Here is a 21,584-nt window from a genome sequence, read left to right on the forward strand (position 1 = left end):
TGGAACTCACATGTGAGAATGTGGTTGATATTTTAGGAAATAGTAACTTTTCTTTATAAAGTTAATATTTTTTAAAAAAATTATCAGCCTGAAAGATGTTGACAGAGGTAGTACAAAAGTGAGCTGACAGATAACAAGCAATGTCAACAAAGAACTGATTTAACAAAAACACTTTCCTCTTATGCTGATGCTTTAATTTGATCCCAGACAAATAATTTATTTAAATACTTACAATCTACTAAATTGAAGGAAATCTACTAAAGAATAACCCATGTAGCACGAATTACCATCACCAACATTATTTCCTTGCTTTTTATAGATACTTTTCGAAAATGGGCGAAGAAAAATTATGCAGTGGGACTTCTTTGGGAAAATCTGGAAGTATTTGCTACAAACTTTGCTACCCACCTTGAGGGCAGTAGGGACTGACTAACAATTTTTAATGAAATTGGCAGGCCTAAGGCAGCTATGTAATGTTATTCAGTGCTATAATCATTGAGCAGCGATTAAACACAAGTATCATACGATTTGTGCTTCACGACATCAAGCATTACGAAGCTTTAATACAACCAATTTCTTTACTGGCTGCTGAATTAAAATACACCATAAAAGGACAGTGTCCGCATAACGAACACAAACACTATACAATATAAAACCACAAAACAAGGTGGAGTGGCATTTGCTGTAACACACTGTTAGTAACATCAAGTACTGTTAGTAACAGAAAGTACACTTAAGTGATAAAAGTCATGGGGTATTACATAATATCGTATCGTGTGGTTTTTGGTTGGCATAATGCAGCAACTCGACATGGTATGGACTCAACAGGTCATTGGAAGTCCCCTGCAGAAATACTGAGCCATGCTGCCTCTACAGCCATCTGTAATTGCGAAAGTGTTGCCAGTGCAGGATTTTGTGCACGAACTGACCTCTCAATAATATCCCACAAATCTACACTGGCATTCATGTTGGGTGATCTGGATGGCCAAATAATTCACCCAAATTGCCCAGAATATTCTTCAAATCAATTGCAGACAGTTGAAGCCCAGAGAAATGGCGCATTATCATACATAAAAATTCAATCATTGTTTGGGAAGATGAAGTCCACAAACAACCATTTCCAGTCAGTGCAAAGCAGATTTCACCACACTATCACAATGGATACATTCGACATTCATCCCACATCATTTCACGCAGAGTTGCTTGCCTATTAGCACCGACAACTCAACGCAAATGCCGCTGCTCTCAGTCGTTAAGTGACGACCATCAGCCACTGCGTTATCCGTAGTGAGAGGTAATGCCTGAAATTGGTATTCTCAGCACATTCTTGACACTGTGGCTCTCAGAATATTGAATTCCCGAATGATTTCCAAAATGGAATGTCCCACGCGTAACTCCAACTACCATTTCATGTTCAAAGTCTGTTAATTCCCTTTGTGTGGCTATAATATTGGTGGAAACTGTTCTTTGTGAATCACCGAAGTACAAATGACACCTCCACCAACACAATGCTCTTTTATACCTTGTATAAGTGATACTTCTGCTATCTGTATATGTGCAGATTATTGTCCCACGACTTTTGTCAAATCAGTGTAATGATCTGTAAGTTACAGGCACACTGTGATTTGGGGTTTGTTAAGGCTTGGTAAAATCCTCTGTGCTGACCCCAACCAGAATTCTGCATGGTAGCAGATTAATACTTTGTATGGACTATAGCCATTTCAGTGTGCTAGGCTTTGGACAATCATACACGAATGTGCTCACTCAACAAATGCCAGTTCAAGGCATGGCTTATTTAACATTGAGTTGACTGTTTATAAAAACCTTCATCACAAACTGTGAAATTTATTGGAAGAATGCAATTACAGAAATAACTGAACAGTGAACTTTGGAACACTATTAGGTCGGAACACCAAAGACAGTGATGCACGAGTGAAGCAATGGATAGATGGAGTTGTGCACAGTGACAAATGGGTGGTCGGCCACACAACGTGATCACAGAGTGGGATGCCCGACATGCAATCTGCACCGCTATAATCAACTGTACAGCTGAGTCCAAAATGGTAGTTAAATACTCAAACACAACAAGGGGTATGCGTTTGGCAACTGTGGCTGTTGGACTAAGTTGGTGGATGCATAAACGGTAAGGGACTACAGTGGTGGTGACAGGCTGGCAGCCACATTGTTAAGTAGCACAGTGACTGAATGGTATGAGAAATAACGTGAGGTGCTAGTGATCAAGAATGGCTTGGATGAAATGATAAAGGCAGTGCTATCCTCCGAGTCGAAATCTTCCTGATGCTCCCATGAGGGATGCACAAAGCTTACGCAATGAGTAGGTCCTTTGATGCACCAGGAACAATATAGAAGAGGCCTCCAGAACTTAAAACATACTACAGTGTTTTGATGAAGCTTTGAGTAAGCAACATTTAGATACCATTGCACAACCTGGCTCTCCTTGTTTATGCTAGCGATAAAAAGAAATATTTGCTTTAGTTGACATACTTATTTTGTCAAATGATTATCAGTTCAATACCAAGTACCACAACAGTTATTTCTCAATTCAATATCTAAAAGAAGTATAGCAACTCCACCACAGGTGCTATCTGGATTAAGTTCAGCTTCATTCTGGTGGAAATTTCTACAACTCTCTACCACTGAGAGACCTCACCTCCCTCCACAATCTGGCTGAAGGAGGAGAATTTTATTATGATTCTGAGAGACATTTTTGACATGAATAAACAAAGTGATGTTTGGAAACACAGACAGAGTGAGGAGATGCACGAGAGTGAAGAACCAATTCCAAGCATGATATAGAAGAGAAGATTGAGATTAACTGGGAATATGAGGAAGGACGACAACATGTTGACCCAAAAGATGTGGAATCTGACATGCTTAACAGAGAGCAATTGGACGAAAGAAGCCTGCAAGTATTGGAAAGTGATGGGGGTATGGGGGGAAAATCCAACAGCAATGCAGTACAGGTCGAACTACGGGTTAAAAAAATTTGAACTGATATAATGATCAAAACAGAGATCAAGGAAGCAACGAGAATCAGACAAAGCAAGAAAATCAACAGGTACTGGGTTGGATGAAGGTTTACTAAGCAAATCACTCTTGATGGCAAAAGGCTGAAACAATGCAGATAAATAAACCAGAACACTAAATTTCATGATACAATACAATAGAAGATCTCTCAAGCCTGTATCTCCAATTTATGACATCACACCCACAGCTGTAAAATTAACCTATTAATTACTCTATAGGTGTGGTGTCTGTTCAGTTGGACATGTCTAACAGAACAGACACCACACATATGTAGTATACCTGTAAGCTTGACTGCTGTGGTATCCTCAACGCAGATGTATGATAATGTCTGAACCTCTTGAGGGGAATACAGGAAATGCTGCAAGCAAATCAGGTACACGAGCAGGGATACTATTTAGTAGTGTGTGGTAGGTTGAGAATTTGGGTCAGACACAAAGTGTGCTTGGATAGCTGAAGCAGTTAAGGTGGCCATTAGCATAAAGCAGGAAATCCGGGTTTGAGTCCCGGTCTGGCACAAATTTACAACTTTTGTCACATAATTGATTCAATATTCAATGGCAGCTGATGCCAGTACCTCCCTCAAAATAATAATCAATTAAAACCTTACTTTTATTTATAGAGATCATTTACGATCCCAAACAATATCTAAGAAAGTAATCCAAATAGAAACGTCATTGAAAAAAATATTCAATGTCGTGAGTTACATTGAGTGTTGTTACAATTTGCAGCATTTGAATGTCTTTACCCAACTCTGTATTCTTGTGCATATGATTACGGGACAAACTATAACGAACACCACAAGGGAGTTCAGCATTCAGTTACCAAATTTACACACAAAAGGTCAAATAATACCACAAAATGTCACTATAGTTAGATAAAAAATGTACAGCCACAGACAAGATTAAAGATGCATACAAAGAAATTCTCTAGTTTGACACATCCAAAAATTATTCAATTTGGAAAGCATTTTAAAATCAGATAACTTGTAAATTTTAAAGACAGTGACTGTCAAACATTCAATGGCAATGCACAAGTGTACTACAGTACACATTCCCTTAACAAGCATCAGAAAATAAAGAGCAGGGTGGATTCACCATTTAGTAGGAGTCAGAGAGGAAAAATTGAAAGCCAACATTGGGAAAGTTTAAATAAATTCATATTTTGTTGCTAAAAAATGCAACTTTTTATGCATTTTTAATACACATTGGCATTCTCCTAACAGGTAATTTGCTCCATACCAAAAAAGAATGTTCATCTCTGTTTTATCTGCCTTTTATCTCTTTCCACTTCCCACTACAGTTGAGCTGTTAAAAAGTAATCCTACATTTTGTATTTTATTCAAAAACACAACTTTACCTACAAGATTACACTTCCCCAGTCTCCATCGGGCAAAAAATCACCTGAAAGTCTAACTTCCACAAAAAACATGTAAAAAAATCTTAAATCCATATATGAATTACACTACTGGCCATTAAAATTGCTACAACAAGAAGAAATGCAGATGATAACAGGAATTTATTGGACAAATATATTATACTAGAACTGACATGCGATTACACAATTTGGGTGCATAGATCCTGAGAAATCAGTACCCAGAACAACCACCTCTGGCCGTAATAACTGCCTTGATACGCCTAGGCATTGAGTCAAACAGAGCTTGGATGGCGGGTACAGGTACAGGTACAGCTGCCCATGCAGCTTTACACGATACCACAGTTCATCAAGAGTAGTGACTGGCGTATTGTGACAAGCCAGTTGCTCGGCCACCATTGACCAGACATTTTCAATTAGTGAGAGATCTGGACAATGCGCTGGCCAGGGCAGCAGTCCAACATTTTCTGTATCCAGAAAGGCCCGTACAGGACCTGCAACATGCAGTTGTGCATTATTCTGCTGAAATGTAGGGTTTCGCATGGATCGAATGAAGGGTAGAGCCACGGGTCATAACACATCTGAAATGTAACGTCCACTGTCCAAAGTGCTGTCAATGCGAACAAGAGGTGACCGAGATGTTAACCACTGGCACCCCATTCCATCACGCCATGTGATAGGCCAATATGGCGATGACGAATACACGCTTCCAATGTGCGTTCACCGCGATGTCGCCAAACACCGATGCGACCATCATGATGCTGTAAACAGAACCTGGATTCATCCAAAAAAAATGACATTTTGCCACTCGTGCACCCATGTTCGTCGCTGAGTACACCATCGCAGGTGCTCCTGTCAGACATGCAGCGTCAAGGGTAACTGCAGCCATGGTCTCCGAGTTAATAGTCCATGCTGCTGCAAACGTCATTGAACTATTCGTGCAGATGGTTGTCGTCTTGCAAACGTCCCCATCTGTTGACTCAGGGATTGAGACGTGGCTGAATGATCCGTTACAGCCATGCAGATAAGATGCCTGTGACCGAGATCCAGCACGCCGTTCCATATTACCCTCCTGAACCCACCGATTCCATATTCTGCTAACAGTGATTGGATCTTTACCAACGCGAGCAGCAATGTTGCGATACGATAAACCGCAATAGGCTACAATCTGACCTTTATCAAAGTCGGAAACGTGATGGTACGCATATCTCCTCCTTGCATTAGGATCACAACAACAAACATTTCACCAGGAAACGCCGGTCAACTGCTGTTTGTGTATCAGAAATCGGTTGAAAACTTTCCTCGTGTTGTAGGTGTCGCCACCAGCGCCAACCTTGTGTGAATGCTCCGAAAAGCTAATCATTTGCATATCACAGCATCTTCTTCCTGCCGGTTAAATTTCGCGTCTGTAGCACATCATCTTCGTGGTGTAGCAATTTTAATGGCCAGTAGTGTAGTACAACTGGATCTCTAAGTACATATATAAATTTTTCTTAATTTTCATCAGGACCAGAATACAGCAATTTACTTTCTTGAAACAGGTGAAATTTTCTTATCCAGAAAATATCTTGAAATTTGTGATGTATGAGTGATCAACAAAATATTTATTTTCTTCATTGATTAGCAAAATACCTCACTCAGCAACAAGTCATTTTGAGGTTGCATGCACAATCAAGTGCACGCACGCGCGAGCGCGCACACACACACACACACACACACACACACACACACACACACACACACACAAACCTCTCCCCTGCCTTCGCTCTAACCTGCAGCACTTCACTGTCCTTTTGTTGTGCCTATCTGCGACTCCACTATATGGTGAGTAGCAACTTCCCTTCTCATAATATTGTTACATTCTATCCTGGATGTTGCATTGTTTGATTAAAATCCACTTTTAGTACAGACCTCTACATTCAGCCCATGTTGTATCACTTTTGAATACCTTCATTGGACATCATAAGGCATACAAAGCTGAATATTAAACTACTCTTCATATTGCAGTGGCTCTTTGATAACGGGATTGCCAACAGAGTGGGAGCCAACAATGCCACGCCCCCATCGGTGTACTGATGGTGCAAACACCACACTATGCTCACCGACAAATGTAAATTACTTTCAATTGAATTTTACATGTTTCAAACTGCAATTTTAAAGCACAGCAGTAACACGAAGATGGTGCACACAATTCTAGTGAAACTCGAACGACAACTTCCCTATCAGCACAATAGTGCTTATCTTAACATCTGTAAAAATATCAGACATGACACTGCAAGCATTCATGTAATTGCAATGTAAACATTTGTTTCAAATGCTGCCAACCTTTTTCATTACTTTATAAGTCAATAGAAGCATTACCGATATCATGCAGCTTGTTGGAAAGTAAAGTGGAGAAATGATCTGTTAAAATATTTCTTTCGATATACCAAATCATAAGAATGAACACAGATTTATACAAAAGTGATAAATAAAAGGTCTTAGTAAAAGGAATACAGTATTTCAGTCCAAGCCCTGGATATATTGAAGTTTATGCATGGTAATTTCCAAGAACGTTTAAGTATTTTAGTTGGTTAAGCCAGGTAAATGAAAAATGCAGTGCTGAAAGCTTACAATGTTAAATCTCACACACTTTTTTTATGTCTCTTTTGTTCTAAGTAATTCAAGGTCAATGATGCTTGAAATCAAAATCACTTATAGAAACCACCACAGTCAGGACATTATGTATTCCGTACTTAAGCCATTTGATTTTACTGGTGCCTGAAATGCAATAGCTTCAGTGACATTTCCCCATTCAAACAATGACATACTTCAGTTCACAATATTTTATAACAGAGAAAGAAAAATGAGAAGGGAAAACACAAAGGAAAACAAAATCAAACAAATGTGTCACAGAAACATTTCAAAATAAACAAAACATTCTGAAATTCCAAAGACAATATTACAAATTTAATATAATAAACAAAACTCTTAGATAGAATACAAATAACAATGGCCTGAACAAAGACAGCCACTTCCGGACTGAACAAAGACAGCCACTTCTCATATTGTGAGACGTTGAGTAGTTGATCCAAGACAAACAAACTCTAGTGCCATAGCTAAGTTTTGAAATGGCACTTGCATGCAAACCCCTCCCCAAGACAAACCCCCTCCCCAGATATCATTTTCATTCAGTGTCTCGCTCGAAGGACATATGCTTGAAAGCTCAGGTACATGTTCAATACCTATTGCTCATGTGCCTACTAACTATACGACGACTCCACCATTCAGTGAATGCTTGTCTTAAGTCATTCCATGATTCGTATAAATTTATGTCTTTGAACTAGTGTGTGAAGAGAGAAACTGTTCTTGTTTTTAAAAAAATCTGAAACTATACAACACTGGTAATTGAACTGCTTGTGTGTTTAACATTCACAAGAAACACGAGTTTGTGGAGCAAAATGTTACACATGAACGTTAGAACAGCCAAGTTGAGATATCACATGTGGTTCTTTAGTTCATGCTACGCAAAACAAAAAAATCAAATCTTGCATTAACATTAAGCATGAAGGACAATTCAGTGATAGTTTATTATAGAGAAGAAAATAATTAATATTTGAGTGGAAGAAGGTGCAATGTCAAATCCACACAAATACTCAGTAATTAAAACTTCCGGGCTAAGAGGCCGTGGTCCAATAGTAGAAATACTTCTCCCTGACGTTTCGTTGCCAGCTGCAGGCAACATCATCTGAGGTGAGTCGTCAGGGAGAAGTATTTCTACTATTGGACCATGGCCTCTTAGCCCGTAAGTTTTAATTACTGAAGACGCCAGCCGTGAAAGCCTACACGCTATGACCACACAAATACTGTTTGCTAAAACCATGACTGATGTTTACCATTGTTTAAGGATCATTATCCATGTACACAAGAAGGGGAAAGAGGGGAAGGGGGGGGGGGGGCACTCATTGGAGTATTCACACCAGCACTCAATTGTCATTATTAATGACAAACAAAGAATACTGCAGTCATGATTATAGAATGTGGATTTAATTCCCAGTTATTCTGAATGAGAGTGAATTTTCTTATTTATTAAACTTCCTATTTGAGTTTTTAAGGAACAGGGCACAGCATCACAATGGAGAATATGAATGAAAAGACACAGAAATATTCTACCTTAGTATTCTGGTTAAAACATAATTCCACCACAGTAAAAATTACATAAACACTGAAAAAACTAACTTCTTATCATGCTCACAGGCTTTCAGCTATCCGTACCTATCGCACAGTTTTGTTTAACTTTGAGTACCTTTGTGCTGAGTGAAAGCAAAATTAGCAAAACAAATCTGGTACAAAAACAATGCTTCAATAATAACCTTGCACGGCAATCAACAGGCACATCAGCTTCCATCAATCAATTTTTGTACATTGTTGTCATAGTTTTCTTCAATCTGAAGACTGTTTTGTCTCTGAATAACTATTGGTCTACATCCATTTGAACCTGTATACTGTACTCATACCTGTGGTGTGGAATCCACATCAGACAGGACTGATAGAGGACATCAAAGAAGCCCAAAGAAGGACAGCTCATTTTGTATTATCACGAAATAGGAGAGATGGTTTCACGGATATGACACGCAAATCATGGTGGCAATCATCAAAACAAAGGTGTTTCTTATTGTGCAGGATCTTCTCACGAAATTTCAATCAATAACTTATCCTCAGGGTGTAAAAATACACTCCTGGAAATGGAAAAAAGAACACATTGACACCGGTGTGTCAGACCCACCATACTAGCTCCGGACACTGCGAGAGGGCTGTACAAGCAATGATCACACGCACGGCATAGCGGACACACCAGGAACCGTGGTGTTGGCCGTTGAATGGCGCTAGCTGCGCAGCATTTGTGCACCGCCGCCGTCAGTGTCAGCCAGTTTGCCGTGGCATACGGAGCTCCATCGCAGTCTTTAACACTGGTAGCATGCCGCGACAGCGTGGACGTGAACCGTATGTGCAGTTGACGGACTTTGAGCGAGGGCGTATAGTGGGCATCCGGGAGGCCGGGTGGACGTACCGCCGAATTGCTCAACACGTGGGGCGTGAGGTCTCCACAGTACATTGATGTTGTCGCCAGTGGTCGGCGGAAGGTGCACGTGCCCGTCGACCTGGGACCGGACCGCAGCGACGCACGGATGCACGCCAAGACCGTAGGATCCTACGCAGTGCCGTAGGGGACCGCACCGCCACTTCCCAGCAAATTAGGGACACTGTTGCTCCTGGGGTATCGGCGAGGACCATTCGCAACCGTCTCCATGAAGCTGGGCTACGGTCCCGCACACCGTTAGGCCGTCTTCCGCTCACGCCCCAACATCGTGCAGCCCGCCTCCAGTGGTGTCGCGACAGGCGTGAATGGAGGGACGAATGGAGATGTGTCGTCTTCAGCGATGAGAGTCGCTTCTGCCTTGGTGCCAATGATGGTCGTATGCGTGTTTGGCGCCGTGCAGGTGAGCGCCACAATCAGGACTGCATACGACCGAGACACACAGGGCCATTACCCGGCATCATGGTGTGGGGAGCGATCTCCTACACTGGCCGTACACCACTGGTGATCGTCGAGGGGACACTGAAAAGTGCACGGTACATCCAAACCATCATCGAACCCATCGTTCTACCATTCCTAGACCGGCAAGGGAACTTGCTGTTCCAACAGGACAATGCACGTCCGCATGTATCCCGTGCCACCCAACGTGCTCTAGAAGGTGTAAGTCAACTACCCTGGCCAGCAAGATCTCCGGATCTGTCCCCCATTGAGCATGTTTGGGACTGGATGAAGCGTCGTCTCACGCGGTCTGCACGTCCAGCACGAACGCTGGTCCAACTGAGGAGCCAGGTGGAAATGGCATGGCAAGCCGTTCCACAGGACTACATCCAGCATCTCTACGATCGTCTCCATGGGAGAATAGCAGCCTGCATTGCTGCGAAAGGTGGATATACACTGTACTAGTGCCGACATTGTGCATGCTCTGTTGCCTGTGTCTATGTGCCTGTGGTTCTGTCATTGTGATCATGTGATGTATCTGACCCCAGGAATGTGTCAATAAAGTTTCCCCTTCCTGGGACAATGAATTCACGGTGTTCTTATTTCAATTTCCAGGAGTGTATTTTGTTGGCACCCACCTACAAAGGGATAAATGATCATCATAGGAAAATAAGAGAAACAAGAGCTTGCACGGAAAGATGTGTTTGTTTTTCCTGCACACTGTATGAGAGAAATAGCTTGAAGGTAGTTCAATGAACCCCCTGTCAGGCACTTCATTGTGAATTGTAGAGTAAGCATGTAGAGGTAGACTGTATTCCTTTCCCCTGATTCAGCCCAGTGTGGTCCTTATGACAGTCTCAGCAACCTCTGGCTCTTTCAACTTATCCAAGCCATGTTTCCTTACATTCCTACCTTTCTGTAATTCCTTTAGTTTTAACCTTGAGTTCATAACCAATAAATTATGGTACGAGTAATCATCTGCGCCTGGTTATGTTCTGCAGTTAAAAATCTGATTTATCTGAAACATTCCAGTGTCTCCATGTATCTTCCACATATATAACCTCCTTACATGATTCACTGACCAAGTTTTTGCAAAGATTAAATTATGCTATGTGCAAAATTCTCCAAGGTGGTTTCCTCTTTCATTTCCTTGCCCTAATCCACGTTCTGCTATCAAATTCCAGTCCCTCATCACAACTAAATTTTCATCTGTCCCAATTGTTTGAATAATTTCTTTCACCACATCATCCAGTCTATCAATACTATCACCATCTGAAGAGCTAGTTTGCATACAAACATGGACTACTGTGGTGGGTGTTAGCTACATGCCTTACAATGTATTCATTATACTGTTCATAGTAAGTTACCCACATTTCTACTCTCTTATTCATTACTAGATCCACGCGTAAATGATCTGTGTTGATAAATCTGTACCAACCTGGTCAGAAGTCCTTTTCTTTCTGCCACTGCATTCACTAATTCCCACTATATCTAACTTCAAGCTATCCATAAATTTTCTAACCTACCTACCCAATTAAGGGATCTAATGTTCAGTGCTCTGACATGTAGATAATCTGTTTTCATTTTCCTGATGATCACATCCTACCAAACAGTCCCCTCCCAGAGATTCAAATGGGGGAGGGGGGACTATTTTACCTCCAGAATATTTTACATAGAAGGATGTTGTCATTACTAAGCCTTAGAATATGAGATGCATGCCCTTAGCAAAACAATAATGGCTTTGAACCATTGCTTTCAACCATTTGCAGAAGCCACCACTTCATGGCCATGTTGACAAATGTTACAAGGCAAGCTTAGTCAGTCATCCAGACTGCTGCCCATGCAACTAATGGAAAGGCGGCTACTACTGCTCCTCCTCCTCCTCCTCCTCCTCAGGAATCACAGGTTAGTCTTAGCTCTTCCACAAATACCTCTCCTTAGTGGTCACACCTAAGGTCCACTTATCTGTATTGTTGAGGGATACAAGTCACCTTGTTTCAACAATATCCATTGTTCATTGAAGGGATGGTGGGAAATAAAAAGCATATTTTTCATTCAGGGTGTCATAAAATCTTTGGCAGCAAAATTATACAGACGGTACTGGATACTAACTCAGTACACTGAGAATAGTTGAATAAAAATACTTCAGGTGATACAATGTCCTGAATGAGCAATATGTACATGGCACACATTTGTAAACTGCTTATGTTTCACATAGTGTGCTGAACTCTGCTATAATACAGGAGTTCCTGGGAAATATGAGAATTTTTTAATCCTCCGGACTCCCTTATTGTCCACCTGTCTCTCCCATATATTTCATCAGTGATCACTCTTATAAATATTAGTATCGTGAAGTATTATCGATTGTTCAAGTTTCCTGCCTTCAGATTTCTATGTAAAGATGGTTTGGATCAAGTTAATGTGAGGAGCAGAGTCAAAATGACTTAGCCTATACATCTAGAGAAGTTGTGAGAAGGGAAATATCATTCGTCAGTACTGGTAACCAACAAATGCACTTGCCTCATCCAATCAGCAGCTATAGTATATAACAGTGACTTGTGAAAGTCGATTGTAGACACATTTATATTTAAACACACTCATTGTATTATTTATTTGTCAATTGACTTACACAACACATGTAACATAACAGACTAAAAGGAACCAAACTATGCCAGTTTTTTTCTAAATGTTTGTATCTACATTGTCATCCATTCCACGAAAATGTGACATGGTTTTGCAGTTGAAATTAACTGCATCTGTATCTCCCCCTTAAACCTCCCTTAAAATCAAGGTCAGATGTTGGTCATCTCTCTTAAAACCATCCCTAGTTTTGCAACAAAAAACTGCCTGCCACATTGATGTCACTAGAACTACCTTAACAACAAAATGAATTTGTCTGCTTGGTCCTTGGTGGAGAATATAACTTTTTATGGTTCACATGTATTGCTCAAAGAGGAGCATTACTTGCAAGGGAAATTGCAGACAAACATTTGGTGTACATTGCAGCAATTTTTAAGCATTGAGACCCCAAAACTTCAACAACTGTTCCTGCAGTAGAATTTGAGGAATACATGAAAAGTTCAGTAATACACTTCTGTCAATTTGTCCACAAAATACAATTTGTCCACTAAATACACACTTTAAGTTTATAGTTGGGTGAGCACTGATGGAGCAGCAACTGTACTGTCACTGCAAACAATGTGTGCAGGCAGTGTGGTGGCTGAATGATTCTGAATGCAGAGCTTATTTCTGACAATGGATTATGTTTTAATGCGTGCATGGAGACTGGTGGCCATCACTCTGAATGCATGGATCTCTCTCATCCTGGCGTCTGAGTGACCACCCATTTCCATCTAAGCTTCCGTAGTTTATCCCTCTTTCCACACTGGGAAATAATAGTTTTCGAAGATAAGTTTAATGGGCAACCTTCACTGATGTCTTGCCACATAAGTTTTATACAATGATTAATCAGAATATTATGACCACCTACCTAACAGCTGTTATGTCCAAATTTGGCATGGATAACAATGGGTATGAGTCTTGGCCTTGATAAGTCACTGGAGGGAGCTGGCACCACACCTGTACACACAAGTCACCTAATTCCCATATATTGTGGGGAGGGGGGCGATTAGCTCTGAAGCCACATTCAACCACATCCCAGACGTGTTTGATCAGCTTCAGATTTGGTGAGCTGGGGGACCACCAAATCAATTGGAACTTGCCACGGTGTTCCTCTAACCACTCCCATCACACTCCTGGCCTTAGAACATGGTGTATTACCTTGTTGAAAAATGCCACTGCTGCCACGAAACATGATCATCATGAAGGGGTGTACAAGCCCAGCAACCAGTGTACGATATTCGATATTCCTTGGCCGTCATGGTGCCTTGCATGAGCTCCACTGGACTCATGGATGCCCTTGTGAACATTCCCCAAAGTGCAATGAAGCTGCTGTCAACTTCTTTCTGTCCTGCAGTACAGGTTTCAAGGAACTGTCCCCCTGGAATATGATGGACTCATGCCCTATCACTGGCACGATAAAGAAAGTGTCAGGATTCATGAGACTCTGCAATGCTCTGCCACTGCCCGAACATCCAGTGCTGATTGTCGTGCTCATTTCAGTCGTAGTTGCCAATGGCAACTTTCGCACATGCAATGGCCATTGGCTGTGGAGGCTCATCGTTAGTAGTGATCGGTGCAATGTGTGTTCAGTCTCAATTCTACTCTGTCCAGCATTAAAGTCTGATGATAGTTCCACAATAGTTCGCCACCTGCCCTGTTCTAGAACACTAGACAAGTTGTGTGGTTTTCGAAATGCTCATGCCAAGCCTCTGGGCCATCACAATCTGCCCTCGATCACACTCAGATAGATCTGAGTTTTTCCCATTTTATGAACAAACAACACACTCACTGATACTACATACACTGTGCATGTGTCTGATAGGAGTCATTCCTCACCAGGCGACATTGCTATCACCTGGACAGGTTTATATCAATACTACCCCTGTGGTCATGATGTTCTGGCTGATCAGTACATAGACTCTCAAGCTGCTTCTACTACCTCTGTTGTTTTCATCAGGAGTTACCCAAAAGCCATATGGTACTTGACCATGTTACATTGAAAGCAAGTCACTTTGTAACATTGCAACCCAGTGTTACAAATATTTTTCAGCTACTTGATTTCACAAGTGTAAAACCACTTTTCCACTTTTGGTAACTACATGTATTTATGAATTTTGTCAGTAGTTAGTATTTATGAAAATGTAATGTAAGCTAAAAGAATAAGTAAGAAATAATTACATCATATCATTGTAGTAAACACAACGGCAATGTCAGGGACATATATACTATATGACACACAGAGAATCGATTTCATGTAAAAGTAACACCGCTGGTGAGACCTTGCAGTTGTACAAATGAGTACAGAGTTGAGCTGCAAAGCATCTGTGGTGTGGTACAGATGTGCATTGATCACAAATGCAATATGGAGATTGTGCTGGAAATGGTGGTGTATGTGGCAAGGCAAAATATAACTAAGCGAGCAACTATGTGAGCACAGCAACAGGGTCACAAGAAGATATTGGAATTAATGAGAAACACTGTGTGACCCAAATTTATTCAAGGTGCTCATTAATTGAGAAGAGCATATTGCCAATACTGAATTTGATAATAAACACTACATCACGTCACAAGCAACTCATCACAATGTCAGATCCAGTCAGTAATTTTATAGTTGTGTAATAGTCATGCCAGTGTAACAAACGTTTTTGGAACACCGGAATGTGTTTACGCAAAGCCTAAAGTTTGTGACAGAAACTTTATAGACCCAAGTCGTTAAAGATCAGCGGGATCTTATCTTCCTTACCACGAATTCCGCAAAAGTTAACTACTGCACACAATCAGTTCAAACTAAAAGTGATTTGTACGCAGTTCATATTTCTATGACAAAATTATGCTGGATTTCTTGTAGTCAAAATTATTTTATGATTTTATGTTGCATTTTGTGCATTTATTTAAATAACATTAGTGCTGATAAATAGCTGCCATGAAAGAAAGTTTTTAACGGCATCATTTGAAAAGTAGTCAGTAAAGAAAATTATTTAAGTTTGGTCGTGATTACACTACCATTCAAACAGACAGCAGTACTGTGAGTTACATAATACAGTACAGTTTCTATGAAATGTTGGTTTTCATAATTATAATTACCATCATCACATTACAAATTAACGTCTTTAGTGTTTATGTTACACGTTTTCCATGTCTAAGCTCATGTGAATCTATTTTGTTCAGTTGCCGTAATTATCATTATTGCTCAGTTTATGTGCAGTTTCAAAGTCATTACAGCCATTTACCAAATTTAACTTTTGTTCAATTTTGGAGCTGTCCACCATTTTTATTCTGCAATCTAAATTCATTCAAACCATTTTCATATATATAGTTATGGCTAACTACAGTGAAACTTTACCTTATTATGTTCTTTTAACATTTCTATCATTGTTGTACACAGTAAACACTAGTGCGATAGATCAGGTTGTAACTATCTACGCTTTATCAGCAAGCACTGATCTTCAGATTTGATGACTTGTTTCCATTAATCACGGAACATTTAGGTACTCATGTGACAAAAACCTTTTTATGCGCTGGACAGTACAGGTACATTATAACTTTACTACCATAGATTACATTGATGTTTATGATTGGAGCAACACTGATAGCGATGATGATTTAGCTAGACAGTGAAAAACTCAAGTTATTTCTCTGTAGCAATTCAGAATAGAGTACTCATTTTCAGGCACCACCAAGAGTGCAGCACCTGTCCCAGCCAAAGTTGCTGTTGCACACCTATATTATTAAATGGTTAAAACGGGCAGACGGATGTGTCATCCTACTTGCACATTGCCCACCTAACAGCTTACAGAAGTAACAAAGATTTGATTTTCAGTATCTTGTTTAATTGCTGCCTTTTTACTGCCATAAAGGTTTTTTCATTTGAACATGGATAATTGAGGTAACAAACTGAATAAGTCATAATTACATTATTATTTTGTGATGAGGCCATGGAGACTGCATGTCCCTTATACCAAAATACTCTGAATGTATCCCAGAACAACCTCCACAATTTTGTTAGTGGAGTTTGGTTTTATCTTGTAATGGCAACTAGAAATATCTGAGGACTTCATAACAAATAAGAGCATTTACTGTAAAAAGACAAGACATACACTCAATAAATGTGAGTTCTATTACACTCTTGATATTATCAACACTGTTATTAATAATTCTGCCTACAGAAGTATTTTGTTGTAATACCGTTTAACAGTATATCCATTTTCTGAATAGTCAAAGAGAAAATCTCTCTCAATGTGTGTGTTGCTTGTAATGGCTAATGTTATGTACCCAACTTTGCTGCTGTGGTTTTTGTAGAACTTCTTCAGTAGAAACAGTAGTGAGCACAGAACAAGTGTAGGGACTGACAGCATCAATGTGTACTTAATGTACGCAAGACAAATGAGTTCCAGCATCTTTGATGTGAAAAGCTACATTTGGAGTGAGTTTTTAAAGATAACAGGCACTCTACAAAAAGATGTATAATGGGAAAGGATGTTCAAGGACTGTAACACCCTATTTATAAAGGTAGCACGTTTTCGGAGGAAAACCTCTATTGTAAGAAAATTGCACGATAAGCAGCTAATATTGTTTATAGTAAAAACAATTGTGTAATATATCTGTTCCATACTTAAATGACATCTCATAATGATGAAAGCTGCTCAATTACAGGAAGACTATCTGTGGTGGGAAAAGCATTAAAATAAACAGCAGTTGCAAAACCAGAGCGCAGCAACGCTAGGTCAGAATATTTAATGCATCATACAATAATGTATAAATGTAGACCTTCCGGCATTTACTATTGGTGAAAAGTTCTCACGTTTCCCTGGTTGGTGGCAGTGTTAAAATGCTATGACATTTCGAAGAATGCCACAGTTGCCATCTTTTGCCAAAGTATTGAGAGATTGCTGATGTCTTAATATCTATACGAGCTAAGTGCACCCTCCAGGGTGAGGTTGCAGTGCCAGTGTGCCAGAGGCTGTGCTTGAACTTTGTCTGTGTATTCCTGATGCATCTTGGTGCTGGACACTGCTGGGCGCACTCCTATACTATTGCCACTAGCACAGGATTCCGCGCCGAACTCAGTTGGTACTTGTCCCTATGGACTAGATTCTTCTGAATCCTAATTCATAAGGATTACTTTGTAACACTGTCCCAATAGCCGATTGCTCGGCAAAGTACCTCGGTGTTCTGAAAGACAAAAGTATGGTCTTCCTTTATGCTACACTCTGCTGTCACTGATTTCTCTGTGTGTCTCAGTCGAACGCACCTGATGTGCTCGTCGCAGCCTCTGGCGCACCCACTACCACACTGCTGCAACCTCACAACCATCCCCACCTGACACCAAACGGTAGTCCCTCCCTACTTGACATCAAACAGTACTCAGCCGCTGTCAACCAGGTGGATGGAGTGCATCCCTAGCATAAATATTACAACATCTGTAATTTCTCATCACTTCCCCAGATGATGACGAGTACGTCACTCTTCAAAATGTTGCGGTATTTTAGCACAGCCACCTGGCTGGAAACTTGAAAGCATTTCATCAACTCTAAAATAAATTGGCCACAGTTTGCAGAATCATTCAATTGATGATATAGTGACATGTTTTGTTGTAAGGGGGGGGGGGAGTCAAAGGGTTATTCAATTTGGCTTAATTTAAAGTTGAGAGAGTCGCCTATACTCTGACACTTCGAGAAGATATGTATTTACAGAAGACTTGTACGTCTACTTTTCCAGAAACTTATGGCAAATTACAAGGTTTCATCTACAGTAAGAGAGGGAGTATCACCTGAACTAATCAATATGTGCAGTGTATTTTTGGGATGAGATTAGACTAGACAGAAATGAAATGAAGAAGTATATTAGTGTTTGGTAGAAGAAAAGTGGCATCTCTGATTAGGGATAATTATTTTGCATAACAGTTATGACACACAAGCATGCAAGCAATAGGCATTAGTGGGAATAAAGTTATTTTTATCACACTGGTGAAGCAAGTACTAAATGTACCAAAGCTGAATTTTTAGTAAGTAGATAGCTATCATGAACAGTTTTATCTTTGACTGCTTAAGCCGCATGGGCCGGTAGTTGTCTTTTTTGGTTAACACTGATATTTTGATGTTAGATAAAAAGCAAATTTAATAACATTTTCATTATATGAATTAAAATTCCTTACTATAAATAAATGTAATTTAAAATAAAACAAAAGTATTAAAACAGAAAGACTGAATATCCAAGAACCAAGTTTCTACATTGGTGAAATGATGTTAATTAAATGCAAGACAATGATTCTCATAAATGAATCTCTGATGAAGAATCTCCTACCATATTTTACATTCTAATGCTGAATTGCTTTCACGTAAATATCAATATTAATTTCTATATAGAAAAAAATCAAATGTTTTTTTTTTCAAGCTAAGTTGGTTAACTTTTAAAAAAATGTTGTGTACAGAGAAATAAAGCGAGATGTGGCATTTTAATAACAAGTTTGCAGAAATTGAAATATTGTTGCTGCTTGGTTGAATAATATCATAGGTGTGTGCGATACAAATAAAATAACATGTTACTTCTACATTGATGATTAAGGAGAAAAGTAGGCAGCAATCCTTAATAACAACCGGTGTTTTGGTCTCTCAACTTATTTCTCCAAGGAACCAAAGAAAAATATTTAGAACAGTAGTGATGTTTAATTTTTGACCTACATTCACTTACCGAACAAATCGACAAAGCATAGTCCTCGTGGCTTGTCGGGTTAAGTCGCATGAATTTAGTTTTCAATTAGTCACAGAACAACGGAAATTAGCACCGGTGAGGCAAGCAAGAACGCTAGTTCCACTCTCAATGGTAACCTGCATCATTGAAACAGATGATATTTCATTGGTTGTGTGTTACCATTTTGAAGAGATGAATGATGTCTGCATCTTTGTGATTAAACGAGTCACAAAATTTTCTTTGGTCTTTGTTTCATACATCTCTTGTCACTATTCATCAAGCTGAAGAAAGACCACAAATATCCAAGAAGACACAAGTTATTTACAGTGGAAAAGTTAGACACCTCCTCCTGTGTAACTCCACAAACCATTGTACCCGTGAGTAGGATTTCTTCCTGTTTCACACTAGCATGGGGGCACAGGAGGGGTGATTTCTTAAACAACTCTGTGCAGCCCGTAATTAGTCAAACCTTGTCTTCTACAATAACAATATGTAGGGGGGTTGTATAGTTATCACTTAAAGGTGGTTCTCAAAACTCTAGAAGTGGGTTTACACGGGATAGTTTGTGTCTACCTTCAAGCATCTGCCTGTGCAGTTTTTTCAAATCTCTGACACTTTCCTGTGAGTGGGAAAAGAAACACCTGTGACCATTTTTGTTGCTTTTACTTTTATACATTCGATATAAATACCCCTGTAAGTCCTGCATGGTATGTGTTGCGCACACTTCAGCTATATTTCCTTCTCATCCCACCCACTAAGTCTCCCATGCCCCCTGTCCGGACAACTTTTCCAAAATCTACCTCTTTTCTTAAATCTCTCCAGTCCTTTTCCTTCCCCTTCAAACCTACTGCCTGAAGAAGGAGCCACTAGCTCTGAAAGCTTGCCTAATTATACCCTCCTTTTATGTGTGTGTTCTGCTGCCACTTGTTGAGTAAATTTTTTGTCTTTCCAATTACATTACACTTTAGTTTGGGTCGCACCAGTGCTTTGCAAGCAATAAATATAATAAATGCAATTGTATATTTCTAATCATATTTCCTTTCACAAAACAACAAAGTTTCTTATATACACATACAATACATGTCTGCACTCGCCGTTGCTTCCAAACACACCTGTACTGTACAACTGTGTTCAATGAATGGAAGATGCTGCATTAAGAAAAGTCATAACTTACTTCACTAGCAAAGATCACGCAGTAAGACAAACGAACAAATTATCTGAAATAATCAACAGGAAAATGAGACAATATTATTCATATTTCAGTGCTTCGCACGAAATCTGGAAAGTGTACGCACCGTCATAGAGCAGATGTCACACTGGGTATCGGTGCATTTCTTCTTGAGGTCATCTGGCAGTGACATCCTTTCAACCGAAGAGCCTCCAGCGGCACCTTAGACATACGACAGAAAGTATTGCAGGTGAACACTTCTGCTCCCCACTCAAACACAGACTGGGTATCACAGAAGTGGCTTACATAAACAGCCAACATTTTTTTTTTTTTTTTTTTCTGCCTTACTAAAATGAACTGTGTGTGGCAAGAGGAGACAATGCAACATGGTGTAATCGCTTAAAAGGCAGCATCAGGGAGAAGACAGTAGTCAAGGCATTTAGCTGTTCCATGGATAGCCCTCAATGACAGGAAATGTGGCCAAGGAAAACCTGGAAACAGGACATCTACTGAAGGAAACCCCCAGAATTATACTCTTTAAAGGTTTATGGCACCTTACTGTTAGGATCAGTACTAAGAGACCTAAATTAGTACCAAAATTTATAAAATATTACACACAAGCTGTTATAAGACAACAATAAATAATACAAATATTTTATCAAAAGTAAAAAAAAAAATAAAAGAATCCTTGCTTATATGGTTTACTTGACTGCATGACAGAAGCCCTGCCATCAGTACATACTGCATCTTTACATGAATTTCACTCTTTCCAATATTGTTTTCGTTCTACAAACACAACTTCAAACCCTCCAACCATGCGAAATGCATGCTGAGTAAAATCAAAGCTCAATTAGAATCATTGAACACAAGCAATTTACAGCATTTTTCTTGCATGCATTTTATTTGCTGTAAAAGCAAAGAAACAAAGCTTTATGGTCAAAATAATGTGTGAATGTCAATACAAATATTATTACTCAAGTGCAATTTTTGGAATCTGCACATCAGCTGTCAATCATTATTCAAGTTTGCAAAATCATTTTAAGAAAACTTTTTTTTGACAGTGGCAAAAATATGCTTAAACACGTTCTTTAACAACTGTTAGGTTTCCACTACAACTGCTACAATAATTAACTCTGTGCACCATCAACTGCCTAGGGCAAAAAGTTTAAA

The 21,584-nt window shown here is 39.7% G+C and overlaps 1 protein-coding gene across 1 annotated transcript in view; it reads right to left on the minus strand.

Annotated features, from left to right (window-relative positions):
• Positions 1-21,584, minus strand: part of LOC126424933 (basic proline-rich protein-like) — a 114,994-nt gene that overhangs the window by 52,822 nt on the left and 40,588 nt on the right. Inside the window, exon 5 of the mRNA XM_050087780.1 lies at positions 20,542-20,636. Within this exon, the coding sequence (XP_049943737.1) occupies positions 20,542-20,636 (95 nt within the window). The remainder of the gene's footprint in view (positions 1-20,541; positions 20,637-21,584) is intronic.

The sequence above is a fragment of the Schistocerca serialis genome, chromosome 10 (genome assembly GCF_023864345.2).
Source record: "Schistocerca serialis cubense isolate TAMUIC-IGC-003099 chromosome 10, iqSchSeri2.2, whole genome shotgun sequence".
Classification (NCBI taxonomy): Eukaryota; Metazoa; Arthropoda; class Insecta; order Orthoptera; family Acrididae; genus Schistocerca; species Schistocerca serialis.